The sequence below is a fragment of the Ovis canadensis genome, chromosome 1, assembly GCF_042477335.2.
Source record: "Ovis canadensis isolate MfBH-ARS-UI-01 breed Bighorn chromosome 1, ARS-UI_OviCan_v2, whole genome shotgun sequence".
Taxonomy (NCBI): Eukaryota; Metazoa; Chordata; class Mammalia; order Artiodactyla; family Bovidae; genus Ovis; species Ovis canadensis.
The window spans coordinates 206,112,942-206,125,684 of record NC_091245.1 but is presented as its reverse complement, the minus strand read 5'-3'; the positions used below and the strand labels follow the sequence as shown (position 1 = coordinate 206,125,684).

Here is a 12,743-nt window from a genome sequence, read left to right as displayed (position 1 = left end):
TCTTTCCGGAGCGCTTAGCAGAGGACGGAAGTTCCACGTGTTTATGTTGAGCAACTGCAGATGCCCGGCGGAGACACAAAGGCCACGCCTCCCATATGCCACCATTCTCATTGGCTACATTGGAGCACCACGCCCCGCCTAGAGGTGGGGGCCAGTTGCCCGCACTGCCCGGCAGCCGCAAGCAATGGCTTGTCTGGGGCCTTCCGCACCGGTGCCGGAGTTACCCGAGAAGAACTGCGGGTACCGCGAGGTCCAGTACTGGGACCACCGATACCAGGGCGCTGCCGACTCTGCCCCCTACGAGTGGTTCGGAGACTTCTCTTCCTTCCGTGACCTCCTAGAGCCGGAGTTGCGGCCATTGGACCGTATCCTCGTGCTAGGTGGGTAGTTCCGGGGCTGCCCAGTCCAGGTGGAGCTGGTTGGATTGGCCCCGCCCTCGCTCTGCCTGCCGCTCTCCGAGGACACTCCAGTCAGAAGTCAGGATCCAGTACCTTTAGAATCTCGGCAGTATTTCGCCGGGGCAAACAGGAGCGAAGAGATTCTTAGTCCCGGGACCTTCAGGGGAAAGACAGTCTCTCTGAGTCTGAAGGCGGTAGGTGATCCATGACCCCGTTACGAACTTTGGGGAGGCCGCCTCGAGCACTGGCGAGTTCAGAGGACCTAGTTCAAGTCCCAGCGCTAGTTGACTGTATGATTTAGGACAAATCATAAACTCTGAGCCCCGAATTCACTTTTAGGGACTGCGAATTCAAGTTGGATAAGGCACGTGCGTTCACCTTGAGCGGAATGCCTAGCGCTTTTCTGTTTGCGCCACTGGGTCATTGTCTCCTAGAGAGTTCTCTCTTGACTCTCCAAACTAACTGAAACTTGGTCCTCTGTCATCCCGCTCCCCCTCCTTCCTCCCCCGCGCCTAGTGCAGTGAGGATGAGGATAGCGCCCTCTGGCGGGAGAGTGCAATCAAGATTGGTGTGATTCCCCAGAAGGAACAAGTTGTGGGTAGGGCTTCCCTGGTGACTCAAACAGTAAAGAATCCGCCTGCAATGTGGGAGACTTGGGTTCGATCCCTGGGTTGGGTAGATCCCCTGGAGGAGGGCCTGGCAACCCGCCTCAGTATTCTTGACTGGAGAATCCCCATGGACAGGGGATCTCAAAGAGTCGGACACGACTGAGAACAGGATGGGTCTCTAAGAGATCCACCTAACCCCGTCCTTGGAATTCTCTTCCACTGCCCGCCTTGAGGGCTCCAGTGAAGTTTGATTAAGTAACGGATTTCCTCCCAAAATCTTGATATTTTTAAAAGCATGTGTATGATTAAGTGAAATATTTCACATATGTGAGACATTTATATGTAAATATATGTAAAGCATAAATAATAACTCGAATGTGTGTATATACCCTACTCAGTTTGAGAAACCAAGCATTCTTCCAACCAGAAAGTGCTTAAGAACTTGGACCCTGGAGGCAGCCAATTATGTAGGGATCTTGGCACATGTAATCTTAGCTGTGGAATCATGGACAAAATCATAGAATCGTAGCTGTGAATCCTGGACAAAATACTTAAATTTATGTGCCTCCATTTTCTCAGCCTTTAAAAAAAGAGTACATACTTACAGCTTTTAAGATGATTGAGTGAGGATGAAAGATACCTAGAAAAATGCCCAACAAAATTAAAAGCCTTGTATATTCAACGTTTTCTGTGTGGGCCCCTAAAGCTCTTCCCGCCAGAGGTTAAAAACTCTCTTGAATTTTGTGGCTTTAAACCACTACATTTATTTATAGATTTAACATAGATCTATCTTTTTCAAGCTTTAGTGTAATAACCTGGAAAACTGGACCCACCTTGATTTTCTAATTCTAGGGATGGTCTAAGGCTGGTCCCAGGGATTTGTATTTTCAACAAGCCTGCAGGCTGATTCTGGTGATTGGCAGAGAAAAACTGCCTTAAATTCTGCCTGACTAGGAGGTATCCTTTTCTGGATAGAGGAGGGAAATGTCTAAAGATCAAAAAGAAAAACTTTCCAGACAGAATTCCCAAGATCTAAGAACAGGACCCACAGCTTGGGGAGTACCCTGTGTCACATTTCACCTAAAGAACACTGAACACCTGATGCTAGGGAATGTGGTGGGCCCTTTCTAATTTATTTAATCCTCATGACAACCCTTTGAAGTTAGTGAAAAATATTATGAGACCTATTCTAGCTTAGGGTTCAGTAACTTTTTCCTGAAAACTGCCAAATAGTAGATATGTTAGGCTTTCCGGGCTATACAGTTGCTGTCACAATTAGAAAATGGTGATGGCTGCTGATAGTATCTTCTCTATGGAGCTACTGGGAAAATAAACTGAGATAATCCTTATAAAAGTACTTAGCATGGGACCCAGTGTTCAAAAACTGTTAGCTATCATTATTATTATTGAAAACGGGAGTCAGAGAGGCACTTTCTCTGGGAATGCTCAGAGAAAGAGGACCTTGCCTAAAGACTTGTGTGTCTAGTCCCTATGGCTAGGTTCCTCATTGCAGATGAGTGTATGTGGCTGCCCAGTTTTGCTGTCATTATACTTCTCTGGTTCTCTCTTCTTGCTTGACTCCAAGTTCTGTAGAATCTTCTGATTATATTTTTGTCTTAAGTGTGTATTTCCTAGAGACACAAGGGACTGACCAGAGGATTGACTGTCCAGACCCCATTATGGCTATTTTTCCTGTTATAAATTAGTGAATACCTATTCTGGTTTATACTTCAGTCGCTTGGTGTTGGGGATAGCATTCACATAGCTCTGGGCTCCCATATGATGCATTCTTGGATGCTGGATCCAGAGCTCTGCTTCCCTAAGGCCCCACCTAGGGAAACAGTAGCTGTTCCAAGTCTCATCTTAGTTGTTAGTCCCAAGTCACTGCTTTGTGGGCGTAAAGTGGCCCTGTGGTCAAGTTTTATTTTCCCTGCATCTTTAATAAAGTTGTCTTAGAAGACGCCATTCCTGTACCAAAGGGGACAATGGGTCTGTCCACAGTTTGACAGAGCACTGCAGGCATATGAGGTCAGGTGCTGGGTGATGAAGGCACTGTGGGTCAGAGAACTTAGTGGGATTTCAGCCTGAACTGAGTTAGGGTCTCCTGCTCAGTCACCCTCACCTACTGTCCCAGAGCCTGTTGTGGTTCCAGTGTTGGGAGGCACACATTGGGTTTTCCCAGGCAACACAGTACTCTTCCTGAGTCCCAGAGTCTGAGTAACACAAGAAGGGCAGCTGAGGACCAGTCAGCAGTATTTGGCATCTGTCCAGGTGCCAAGCTCTGCCTGCTAGATTAGGGCTATCCCAGCAGCTTATTTTGTGATCCTCTTAGGGAGGCAAATGAGGATTAAAGGCAATCTAATCCCAAGATCTGGGGATCCCCATGTGAGGCCACCAAGAACTGTCATCCAGGCCTGTTCTCGGTGATTCGGACCACAAGAGGGCCTGGAAGAGGCCAACAGATCCTTGAGGAAGGTCACGCCCATTGGGCAGTAGGTCCACATCCACCCTGTAACCTCCACCCTCCCTCCTTCCCTTTGGGACTGGTTCCCAGAAACTTCCCACCAGAGTGTAATGATTCTTCAAGACTCTTGATTGGTTGTCAGTTCACCTGAACCTGTTAGCCCACCCACCTAAGGTGGGGACAGGGACTCTCCCATGTGCTCCTGCAGCCTGTCCCTATTGAAACACTCATCACATTATGAGGCAGTTGCCTGATTACACATCTGCTGCCCTCACCAGAGCATCGGCTCCTTGATGACAGGGGCTCTGTTCATCAAGAGAATGACAATATGTGGTGCTCAAGCGTACATGAAGGAATTATTGGGTTGGCCAAAAAGTTCGTTTGGGTTTTCCTATAAGATGTTATGGAAAAACCCAAACAAACTTTCTGGCCAATCTAATATAGGCAGTCATCTCCACTGTGTGTCCCCACTTAAGTTTCCCTTCTACTTGTTAATTCTGCCTTGGAAACCCAAGTAAGATTAAAAACCGGTAACATGAAGTCTTCCCACAGTTGATGTCATCAGAGGAGAGATTAGGAATTAGGATAATACTAGGATTATCCTATTACTAATACTACATGCCAGTATTATCCCCAGGGCTTCCCTGGTAGCTCAGTTGGTAAAGAATCCACCTGCAATGCAGGAGACCCTGGTTCAATTCCTGGGTCGGGAAGATCCGCTGGAGAAGGGATAGGCTACCCACTCCAGTATTCTTGGGCTTCCCTTGTGGCTTAGCTGGTAAAGAATCTGCCTGCAATGCAGGAGACCTGGGTTTGATACCTGGGTTGGGAAGATCCCCTGGAGAAGGGAAAGGCTACCCACTCCAGTATTCTGGCCTGGAGAATTCCCCATATAGGCCATGGGGTCGCTAAGAGTCAGACACGACTGAGCAACTTTTATATTATATTGTCCCCATTCTGAGTCTGAGAAAACTGAAGTTGAGAGTTGAATGACTTACCAGGGATATATGACTAAGGATATCAGAACCCAAATCCTTGAACTTTTAAGTTCAGAGATCCTGCTCTTTGGGTGTTTTAGTTGTTAAATTTAGCGCATCACATCCTGTATGTAGGGTAGGTATTGTCTTCATTTTTCTGGCGAGGAAATCCAAGTTCCTAGTATGTAAACAACTTGCCTTAGTCCACACAGCCAGGAATGATAGAGCCAGGACAGGTGCCCAAATCTGTATGACTCCTGGGCTCATGCTCTTGTGCCGTGCTGCTTCTCCCTCAGTACAGGAGGCTTTGGGCTTCAAGAAAACAGGCCAAGAGTGGATGGATAATTGCGGAGGTGAGAACCAAAGCTAACCTAGACCTTTTGTCATCCACCCCTTCTCACCCCAGGCTGTGGAAACAGTGCCCTGAGCTACGAGCTATTCCTTCGGGGCTTCCCTGATGTGACCAGTGTGGACTACTCATCAGTAGTGGTGGCTGCCATGAGGGCTCGGTATGCCCACGTGCCCACGCTGCGATGGGAGACCATGGACGTGCGGGCACTGGGCTTCCCTAGTGGCTCCTTTGACGTGGTGCTTGAAAAGGGCACACTGGATGCCCTGTTGACTGGTGAACAGGATCCCTGGACTGTGTCCTCTGAAGGTATCCACACTGTGGACCAGGTGCTAAATGAGGTGAGGGAGCAACAAGGGAAAGAGGGCTCTTCAAGAGCTGGGGAGGGTTTCCCTGGTAGTCCGGTGGTTAAGATTCCTCGCTTCCACTGAAGGGGGCACAGGTTTGATCCCTGGTTAGGGAGCTAAGACTCCACAGGCCACAAGGCCAAGAATAAATAAAGTTTTTTTTTTTTTTAAAGAGCTGGGGGATAAATAAATAAATAAATAAAGAGCTGGGGAATGAAGGCTTAAGGTTTTAGGAGACTTGAAGAACTTCGAAGCCAGGGGAGGCATGGTTTGGAGCAAGTAGTGGGTCACCTTCAGGACTCTGGTTACCTAAAGGAAGAGGATGTTAAGCTGGGTCAAGATTATAGGGGGCTGGAGTGGCCAGGCTCCCAGAGGTTAAAGACTGGATACTGAGTTGCCACAGAGATGAGGCTGTGGCCAGATCCCAGATAGGGAAGGTCAGCAGTTGAGAGGAAAGCAGTGCCCCCTGCATCTGACATCATTCCCATGCTCCTACGTATCTAAGATGTAGCCTGACCCCCATGGAACAGCCAGAGGCAGAGAGGGAGCCTCACCCTTTTGCCCTGGAAAGCCCTGAGCTACTGAATGCAGGGTAGAACCTGAGGTCCCACTGGGAGGGCATCTGGTGCAGTACTGACCTTTGAGAACCTGGAGGTGGGCTTCTCACCAGTGGCTTCTCTATCTGCCTTGCAGGTGAGCCGAGTGCTGGTCCCTACAGGCCGGTTCATCTCATTGACCTCTGCTGCCCCCCACTTTCGGACAAGACACTATGCTCAAGCTCATTATGGCTGGTCCTTGAGGCATGCAACCTATGGCAATGGTTTCCACTTTCATTTCTACCTCATGCAGAAGGGCAAAGAGCTCAGTGTGGCCCAGCTGGCCCTTGGGGCACAGATCCTGTCACCCCCTAGACCTCCCACCCCACCCTGCTTCCTCCAGGACTCAGATCATGAGGATTTCCTCAGTGCCATTCAGCTGTGAGGCCAGAAACATGGTCCTTCAGCCTCCCTTTCTGCTCCAGGCTCAAGTATTTGGTATTCCTGACTCAGGGCGGTCAAGTCCAAGGTGCTCACACCCCAGGGGCATCATGCCTAAGATAGAGCTGATGGAAGCAACCCCACATGAAAAAAATACAGGTTCAGACTTCTCTTGGATTCCCCAGTGGCCTCCCCCAACATATTGAATCACTAGTAATTCATCTCCAGCACAGCCCTTCTGCATGCCAGCCAGCCTTGGACACTTACATCCCAGGGGCCTGTTACTGACCCCCATCCAACGTAGATTAATTGACAGAAGGCTGCAGACTTTAAATCTAGATTGCTTCTGACCCCAGCTCCAGCTCCAACTCTGGTGACCTATCCTGCTTAGGTTGTATTATTTACCCAAGGAGACCACACTATTATGGTGTTTTCAGGCCAGACTGACATGCCTATGTTTACTTGGCAACCCTTCTCTGCCAGTAACATGCACCTGAGATTCCCAAATACCTTATCCCCTCCCTAAAAAGAACTGGAGCCATTTGGGGCTGACTTTTTAGCAAACCAAAGCAGCAGCTACACACACACACAGGGAGGTCTGTGTTTATTCACTCCTGGTACAGTGAGGATGGAGGAACATTTACAAAGGACACCCCCAGGGGTTGAGAACATCTCCAGGGCCACAGGTGTCATCCAAAGATGCAGTGCAGCCCCCGTTTGGAATCCCAGGGGCGGGACGCAAAGGTCCAAGGTAAAATCAGACCTGGGCCCTTGGAAGGTGATACCTTGAGGGGAGGAGGTCTGCCAGAAAGCCGCCTGGAATCAGGCATGGGCAGACTGGTCATGTGGTTGGTTACCATGTTGGGGGCTTGTCCCATCCCAGCCTCAACACCCATCCTTTCTGCCAGGCGCAGAAGAGCGTGGCCGAGACCATGGGGGGCAGGGCATGAACCATGAGGGGGATTAGTAAACAAAGAGTCGGATATAAAAATACAAATGTGCTGAGGAAGTCCCTTAGAAAGAGGCTGAGGCTGGGGTCACGCCAGACAGGGGTAGGGGTGAGGAGCGGCTGGGCTCAGAGGGGTGGGAAGCTCATGCAAATACGCAGCCAAACATCCCTGGCTGCGCGCGAGGTCCGACACCGGCAGGCAGTCGATTTGCAGACTAGACCTGCCGGAGAGGGGCGGGGCAGGGGAGCCGTGCGGGAGGGGACGGGCCGGGGGTTGAGGGCCGCGGGTCTCTGTCCGTTCCGGTGTGCGGGGTGGGGCTGCGGCCCGAGGTTCTAAAGTGCAAGAGCGCGGCGGCGGGCTCCGGGCCGGTCCGCGCCGCCGCTACCGCCGCCGCCGTGGTGCTGAAGCGGACAGCTCCGGAGTGCCTGGCGGCGGCGGCGGCAGCGACTGCAACCCGAAGGCGGCGCGGCCCTGCAGTCCCCGCCCGCGGGCGCCTGGGCCGGGGCGGGGGGCGATGGCAGCCGCATCGCCGGCCCGCACTCCTGGCCGCCGCGGGGCTGGGCCCGGAGCCCGCCGCCTGAGCCGGCGCGTTTACACTCCGGACGGCGGCTTCTCCCCCATCCCCTTCAGCACGTCGTCTATCCGGTCATCCTCGATCACCACTGCGCAGGGAGAAAGCGCGTCAGCCGCGCGGCCTCGGGGGGCAGCGGCGAGAATTGGGCCCCGCGTCCTCGCGCCCCACTCAGCTACTGCCCGTGGCCCAGAGACGCCCCTGAGACCCCCTGCTACAGTGCCCTGCCCATTTGCTCTTTGCTGCCGATTCAACCCAAGGCCGACCCCCAGCTCCCATAGACCCAATCCTCTCCTTGCGGAGGAACGCCCCTCTTCCTAAGACTCCAAGCCGTTCAACCTTCCAGTCCAAACCCTCCCGCCGCCTGAGCTCTCCTACTTCCAAGCTGATCGGAGAGCTTTTGCTCATGGGATCCCCCACTTCCACCCTCCCTTCAACAGAATCCCCTCCTCAACCCGAAATCTCCATCTATTCCAGCCCTCTCCCCAACCTAACCTTGTGGTTTCAACACCTCTTCCGATCCTGGTACCAACAGAGCCCCTTTCCCTTGCAAACAACCAGGACAACCGAACCCCCGCCCCCTGCCCACTCTCCAATCGGCATCCCTCCCCTCGCGAAGATTCTTCCGTAGCATACACCGACTCAGCGTTTGATCCTGTAGAAGCGGCCAGTCGCCCAATGTCCCCACTTCAGGCAGCCCCGAATGCCCTGGTCGGCCCCTCCCCCTCGCCCGTGTGCCAAGGCTCTACTTCCAGAGGTGGCGAGCATCGAATCCGGGGCACTGCGTTCCCAGGAGAGGGGAAGAGGGGGACACAACACTGCAGCAGGGACCACCCTCTACCCGCCCCCCACCCCCAAACCGCGGCTGGCTGCGCTGGTCTGCGGCAAGAGCTGAGGGCGCTTGGCGGGGAACTGCAGCCGGGGGGCGCCCGGGGGAGGATTTCTGGGTCAAGCGGCGACTTCGGGTCCCGGCCGTGTACCTCTCTTGGCTCGGCCGATCTGGCCCAGCTTGGGGGGTCGCTTGGCTTGGTTGCCCGCGAAGAAAGAGTTGGTGTCCTGCAGGCGACAGCTGAAGGAGAGGTCAGAGCCCTCGGGGTCGGCGCCGAAGCGGCCCATCTTGTCCTCGCTGTAGGGCAGGATCTCGGACATGGCGGGCGCGGGACTGCGGCGGGGCGCGGGCGGCGGGCTAGCTGCCGGACCGGCCCTAGCTCAGCAGGGGAGCCGGCGGAAGGATGAAGTCATGCAGCATCCGGGGCTGCGGAGCCAAGCGGGGCCTCCTCCCCCGCGCCTCCGCCTCCCCGGCCGCTGGGCAGGCGGCGGCGGCGGTGGCGGCGGCGGGGACCGGGCGGGGGCGGTGCGCGGGGGGCGGGGGCGGCGGTGAGAGCGGAATGACGATGAGCGCCCGACTGCCGCAGAGCGGGGCGGGCGGGGCGCGGGGGAGGAGGGGCGGACACCGGCCAGGGTTGGGAGGCAGGGAGGCGGGCCGCGGGTGGGGTGGGTGTGTATGTGTGTGCCGGGACCCGAGCGCCTCCGGCTTTCTGCGGAGATACGGGAGCGAAAGTGGGAGAGTCCTGCCATTGGCTGGAGTGGCGCCTGGGAGAACCGTACCCGGCCACAACGGGTGCAGGACCTGGCGGGGAGAGGCGGGACTGGGGGGAAGGCAGGAGCGACCCCGGCATGCCAGGGGCGGGAGGAGAGTAGAGGCACTGGGAATTGGGGAGCGGGTCGGGGCCGGAAGCAGGGCCAGCATTCGAAGCTGGGCGGACACCGGAAGCGTGGCGGGGGGAAGAGTCGGATACGCGGGAAGGTGTGCGGGAACCCGCAGGACGCAGGAATAGCTCAGGCCAACGGGTGGTGTCCCCATCTTTGGCGCGCTCTCGTGTGGGATTGCTCTTCGGGTCTGAAACTGTCATCTGGAGTCTGTGTTTCTGTGACCGCCCTCTGTTTCTGTCTGTGCCTACTTATTTGTCAGTCTATCTCGACGTCTCTGTGTCTCTGCCTCGGTGCCCCATTTCTTTTTGTGTCCTAGTCTCTGTCTACGTCTCTCTTTGTTTAAAATTTAAGCTATAATATTTTGAGAAAGACCTTTGCTTTACACAGCAGTAAAAAATTATGTATTGTACATTGCATGAGTATATGACCAACTCTTTGCGACACCAGTGACTACTGTAGCCCACCACGCTCCGTCCTTGTAATTTTTCAGGCAAGAATACTGGAGTGGGTTGCCGTTTCCTACTCCAGGTGTCTACGTCTATCCCTTAAGTGTCTCTGTTCTTCTATATCCATGCTTGGGTTCTTGTGTGCCCGGGTGGTACTTGGGGACCTCAGGAGCTGGGAGAACCGCAGGGCTCGGCGGGGGCTTTGAGCCCGAGTTTCGGCTCCAGCAACAGGGCTGGGGGTGCAGGTCTGCCTTGGTGAGCGCGTGTCGGCCCAGTTACCGAGACTCCTCCAAGGAGAGAGTCGAGATTAGTGCCGAAACTCGGGCTCAAAGCGCGCGCTGCGCGCTGCGGTTCTCCCCGCCCGCGAGGCCCGCGCTGCGCTAGCAGTGTAGGAAGAATGAATGACGGCGTCGCGGGGGGCGCGCTGGCTGCAGGTGACGCGGGGAAGCCCGGAGCGCCTGAGGACGCGACGCGCGCCGGTGAGTCCGGAGGTAGAAGGGGAGGGATAGAGGGTGTCTCCGCCCTGGTGCTGGGGATCACGTGACACTTCTCGCCGCACCGGAGACCACGCACCCTCTTCTCTCCTCCCTCCTCCTCTGGCTGTCAACGGCAGCGTCACCTGCTTGCTAGCGGGCTGGGGCTCTGGCGCAATCTCTGGCCTTGGGGGAGGGAGGTGTCGCACATTCGGTGATAGTGACGACAGCGCTGATAAGGATAATAATCATCCGAATAATAATCATTAAGTCCATACTCAAGGCGGAGGGTTCTCTACGGTTCCCAAAGCCCATTTCCTCCTTCCCTCTAAGTCACATAGCTGGTGAGGAGCCTAGTGCTGGGTCTTCTTCCTTCAACAATTGTTAGTTCCAGGGACACAAAGGCGAATGCCATCATGGCTGCCCTAGGACAAGGCTCGGGAGTGCCAGAATTGCCTCTGTACAGCCTCACTCAAGACCAAAGACCTGAGTGAAATGAAAGTTGTTCAGTCGTGTCCTACTATTTTCGACCCCTATAGTCCATGGGATTCTCCAGACCAGAATACTGGAGTGGGTAGACTAGCTTCTCCAGGGATCTTCCCAACCTAGGGATTGAACCCAGGCCTCCCGCATTGCAGGCGGATTCTTTACCAGCTGCACCTCCAGGGAAGCCACCTGTACAGTCTCACTCAAGACCAAAGACCAAAGGCCCAGCCCTATCAAACCCTCCTCTGCTGTGTCCTGGTCTCTGGGATGAGGTCTGGAGCTGGAGGTGGAAGCCCTGCTGGGTGAGCAGAGTCTCCAGACCTGGAAGGACAGGAAAAGCTGGAGCTCAGGGTTACTAGGGGAGAGTCCAAAGAATTCCACCCCTGCTAGAGGTTGTTCAGCCCTGGGTTCCAATCCAAGCTCTACCACTTCCTGTGTGAGCAAATAGTTTTCTAATTGACCCCACAATTATTATTTTTTAATTAGTTCACTGGTACTGGTAACATTTTAGGGAGATATGGAAAATCACACAAATCCTTCCAATCTTTTTCTCATGTATGTGCATAACATGCATACATACTTCTCTGAGCCTCCGTATTCTAGTGTGAAGCCTAGAGATGACAGAGCCTACACTAATAGTTTTGTAGAACTTGTCTTAAAGTGAAGTGACTTGTCTCAGGAGGCAATGCACTGACCCTACCAAAAGTGATCAAGGGCCCATCTGGGTTCTTTCCAAGAATAAGATGAGAGCACTGGGTGGGGAATTGAAACATTTCTGGTTTCTCCTCTCAGAATGAGAGAGAATGGAGGAATAGCAATTTAACTTGGAGTTTACTTGGTTAGTTCCTTCTTAAATAATCTTACTCCTATAAGACACATGCTGGATTGTGATTAAGGCAAAAGACCTAAGTGTGAAATTGTAAAGATATAGTAATACATGATTCAGCTATGTTGTGAAAATTTGGAGCGAGTTCTTTATTTTTTTAAATAATTTTATTTATTTATGGCTGCACTGGATCTTCGCTGCTGTGCGTGGGCTTTCTCTAGTGGTTACTCTCTAATTCTGTTGCATTGACTTTTCATCGTGGTGGCTTCTCTTGTTGCCGAGCACTAACTCTAGGCAGAGGGGCTTCTTCAATAGATGTGGCATTTCTCAGCATGTGGAATCTTCCCAGAGCAGGAATTGAACCCGTGTCCCTTGCATTGGCAGGCGGATTTGTTAACTAATGGACCACTTGGGAAGTCCAGAGTAAGTTCTTTAAATTATGATCCTCTACTTAAATTCTGATGTTCTGCATCCCTGTCCATGAGATGAAGATTCATTTTCACAGGTAAAGTGAAGTAAAGTTTGTTTGGATTGTTGTGACAATGCATTGAATTTCTTTTGAAAGCCCCTCAAAACCTACTAGTGGGATTGAATCCATATGTTCTCAGCAGAATAATATGCCTTTTGACAATTGAGTATTAATGACACTTTTATTCAAGCAGAAACCGGAGGCCTGTGTAGTGAGCTGGACAGGGTCTCCCCTAAAACTTATGTCTACCTGGAACCTCAGAATAGACCTTATTTGAAAATAGGGTCTTTGCAGATGTTAATTAGTTAAATTAAGCTAAGGTCATACTAGATTAGGGTGCACCCTTACTGGTGTCTTTGTAAGAAGAGGACAAATGCACAAGACATATACACACTTGGGAAGGCCTTGGGAGGAAGCAGAGATAGGACCGGTGTGGCTGCAAGCCAGGGAACACCTAGCACTGCTAGGAGCCACAAGAAGATGGAAGAGGCGAGGAGGGATTCTTCCTTAGGGCTTACCGAGGGAGCATGGCCCTGCCTAGATTTTGGACTTCTCACCTCCGGAACTGTGAGAAAATAAGTTCCTGTTTTTCTTTTTTAGTTTTTTATTTGTTCTTTGTTTGTTTTCTGGCTGCACCCCAATGCATTAGTTCCCTGACCAGGGAGCAAACTCTCACCTCCTAAAGTGGA

At 52.8% G+C, this 12,743-nt stretch overlaps 2 protein-coding genes across 4 annotated transcripts in view; one reads left to right on the top strand and one right to left on the bottom strand.

Annotated features, from left to right (window-relative positions):
• Positions 1-56: 56 nt before the first annotated feature.
• ECE2 (endothelin converting enzyme 2) overlaps positions 57-12,743 on the top strand; it is a 31,255-nt gene continuing 18,568 nt past the window's right edge. For 2 of the 3 annotated variants that reach the window (XM_069579537.1, XM_069579542.1), the window contains exons 1-2: positions 138-380; positions 4,854-5,137. In XM_069579537.1, the coding sequence (XP_069435638.1) occupies positions 185-380; positions 4,854-5,137 (480 nt within the window). In that variant the 5' untranslated portion in view covers positions 138-184. Of the gene's footprint in view, positions 381-4,853; positions 5,138-5,836; positions 6,298-12,743 lie in introns of those variants that run through there. The other variant, XM_069579541.1, reaches the window with a different exon arrangement.
• On the bottom strand, positions 6,708-8,994 carry CAMK2N2 (calcium/calmodulin dependent protein kinase II inhibitor 2). Its single transcript, XM_069579543.1, has 2 exons — positions 8,622-8,994; positions 6,708-7,732 (listed from the first exon to the last, which is right to left on the bottom strand). Exons 1-2 carry the CDS (start codon positions 8,788-8,790, stop codon positions 7,662-7,664), a joined length of 240 nt encoding a protein of 79 aa, XP_069435644.1. The 5' UTR covers positions 8,791-8,994; the 3' UTR covers positions 6,708-7,661.

Bases quoted from the DNA above. Each gene is read 5' to 3' on its own strand.
- CAMK2N2 (XM_069579543.1), bottom strand. From the start codon at position 8,790: ATGTCCGAGATCCTGCCCTACAGCGAGGACAAGATGGGCCGCTTCGGC. The intron at 7,733-8,621 runs GTACACGGCCGG...CTCCCTGCGCAG, and splicing joins GATCGGCCGAGCCAAGAGAG to TGGTGATCGAGGATGACCGG.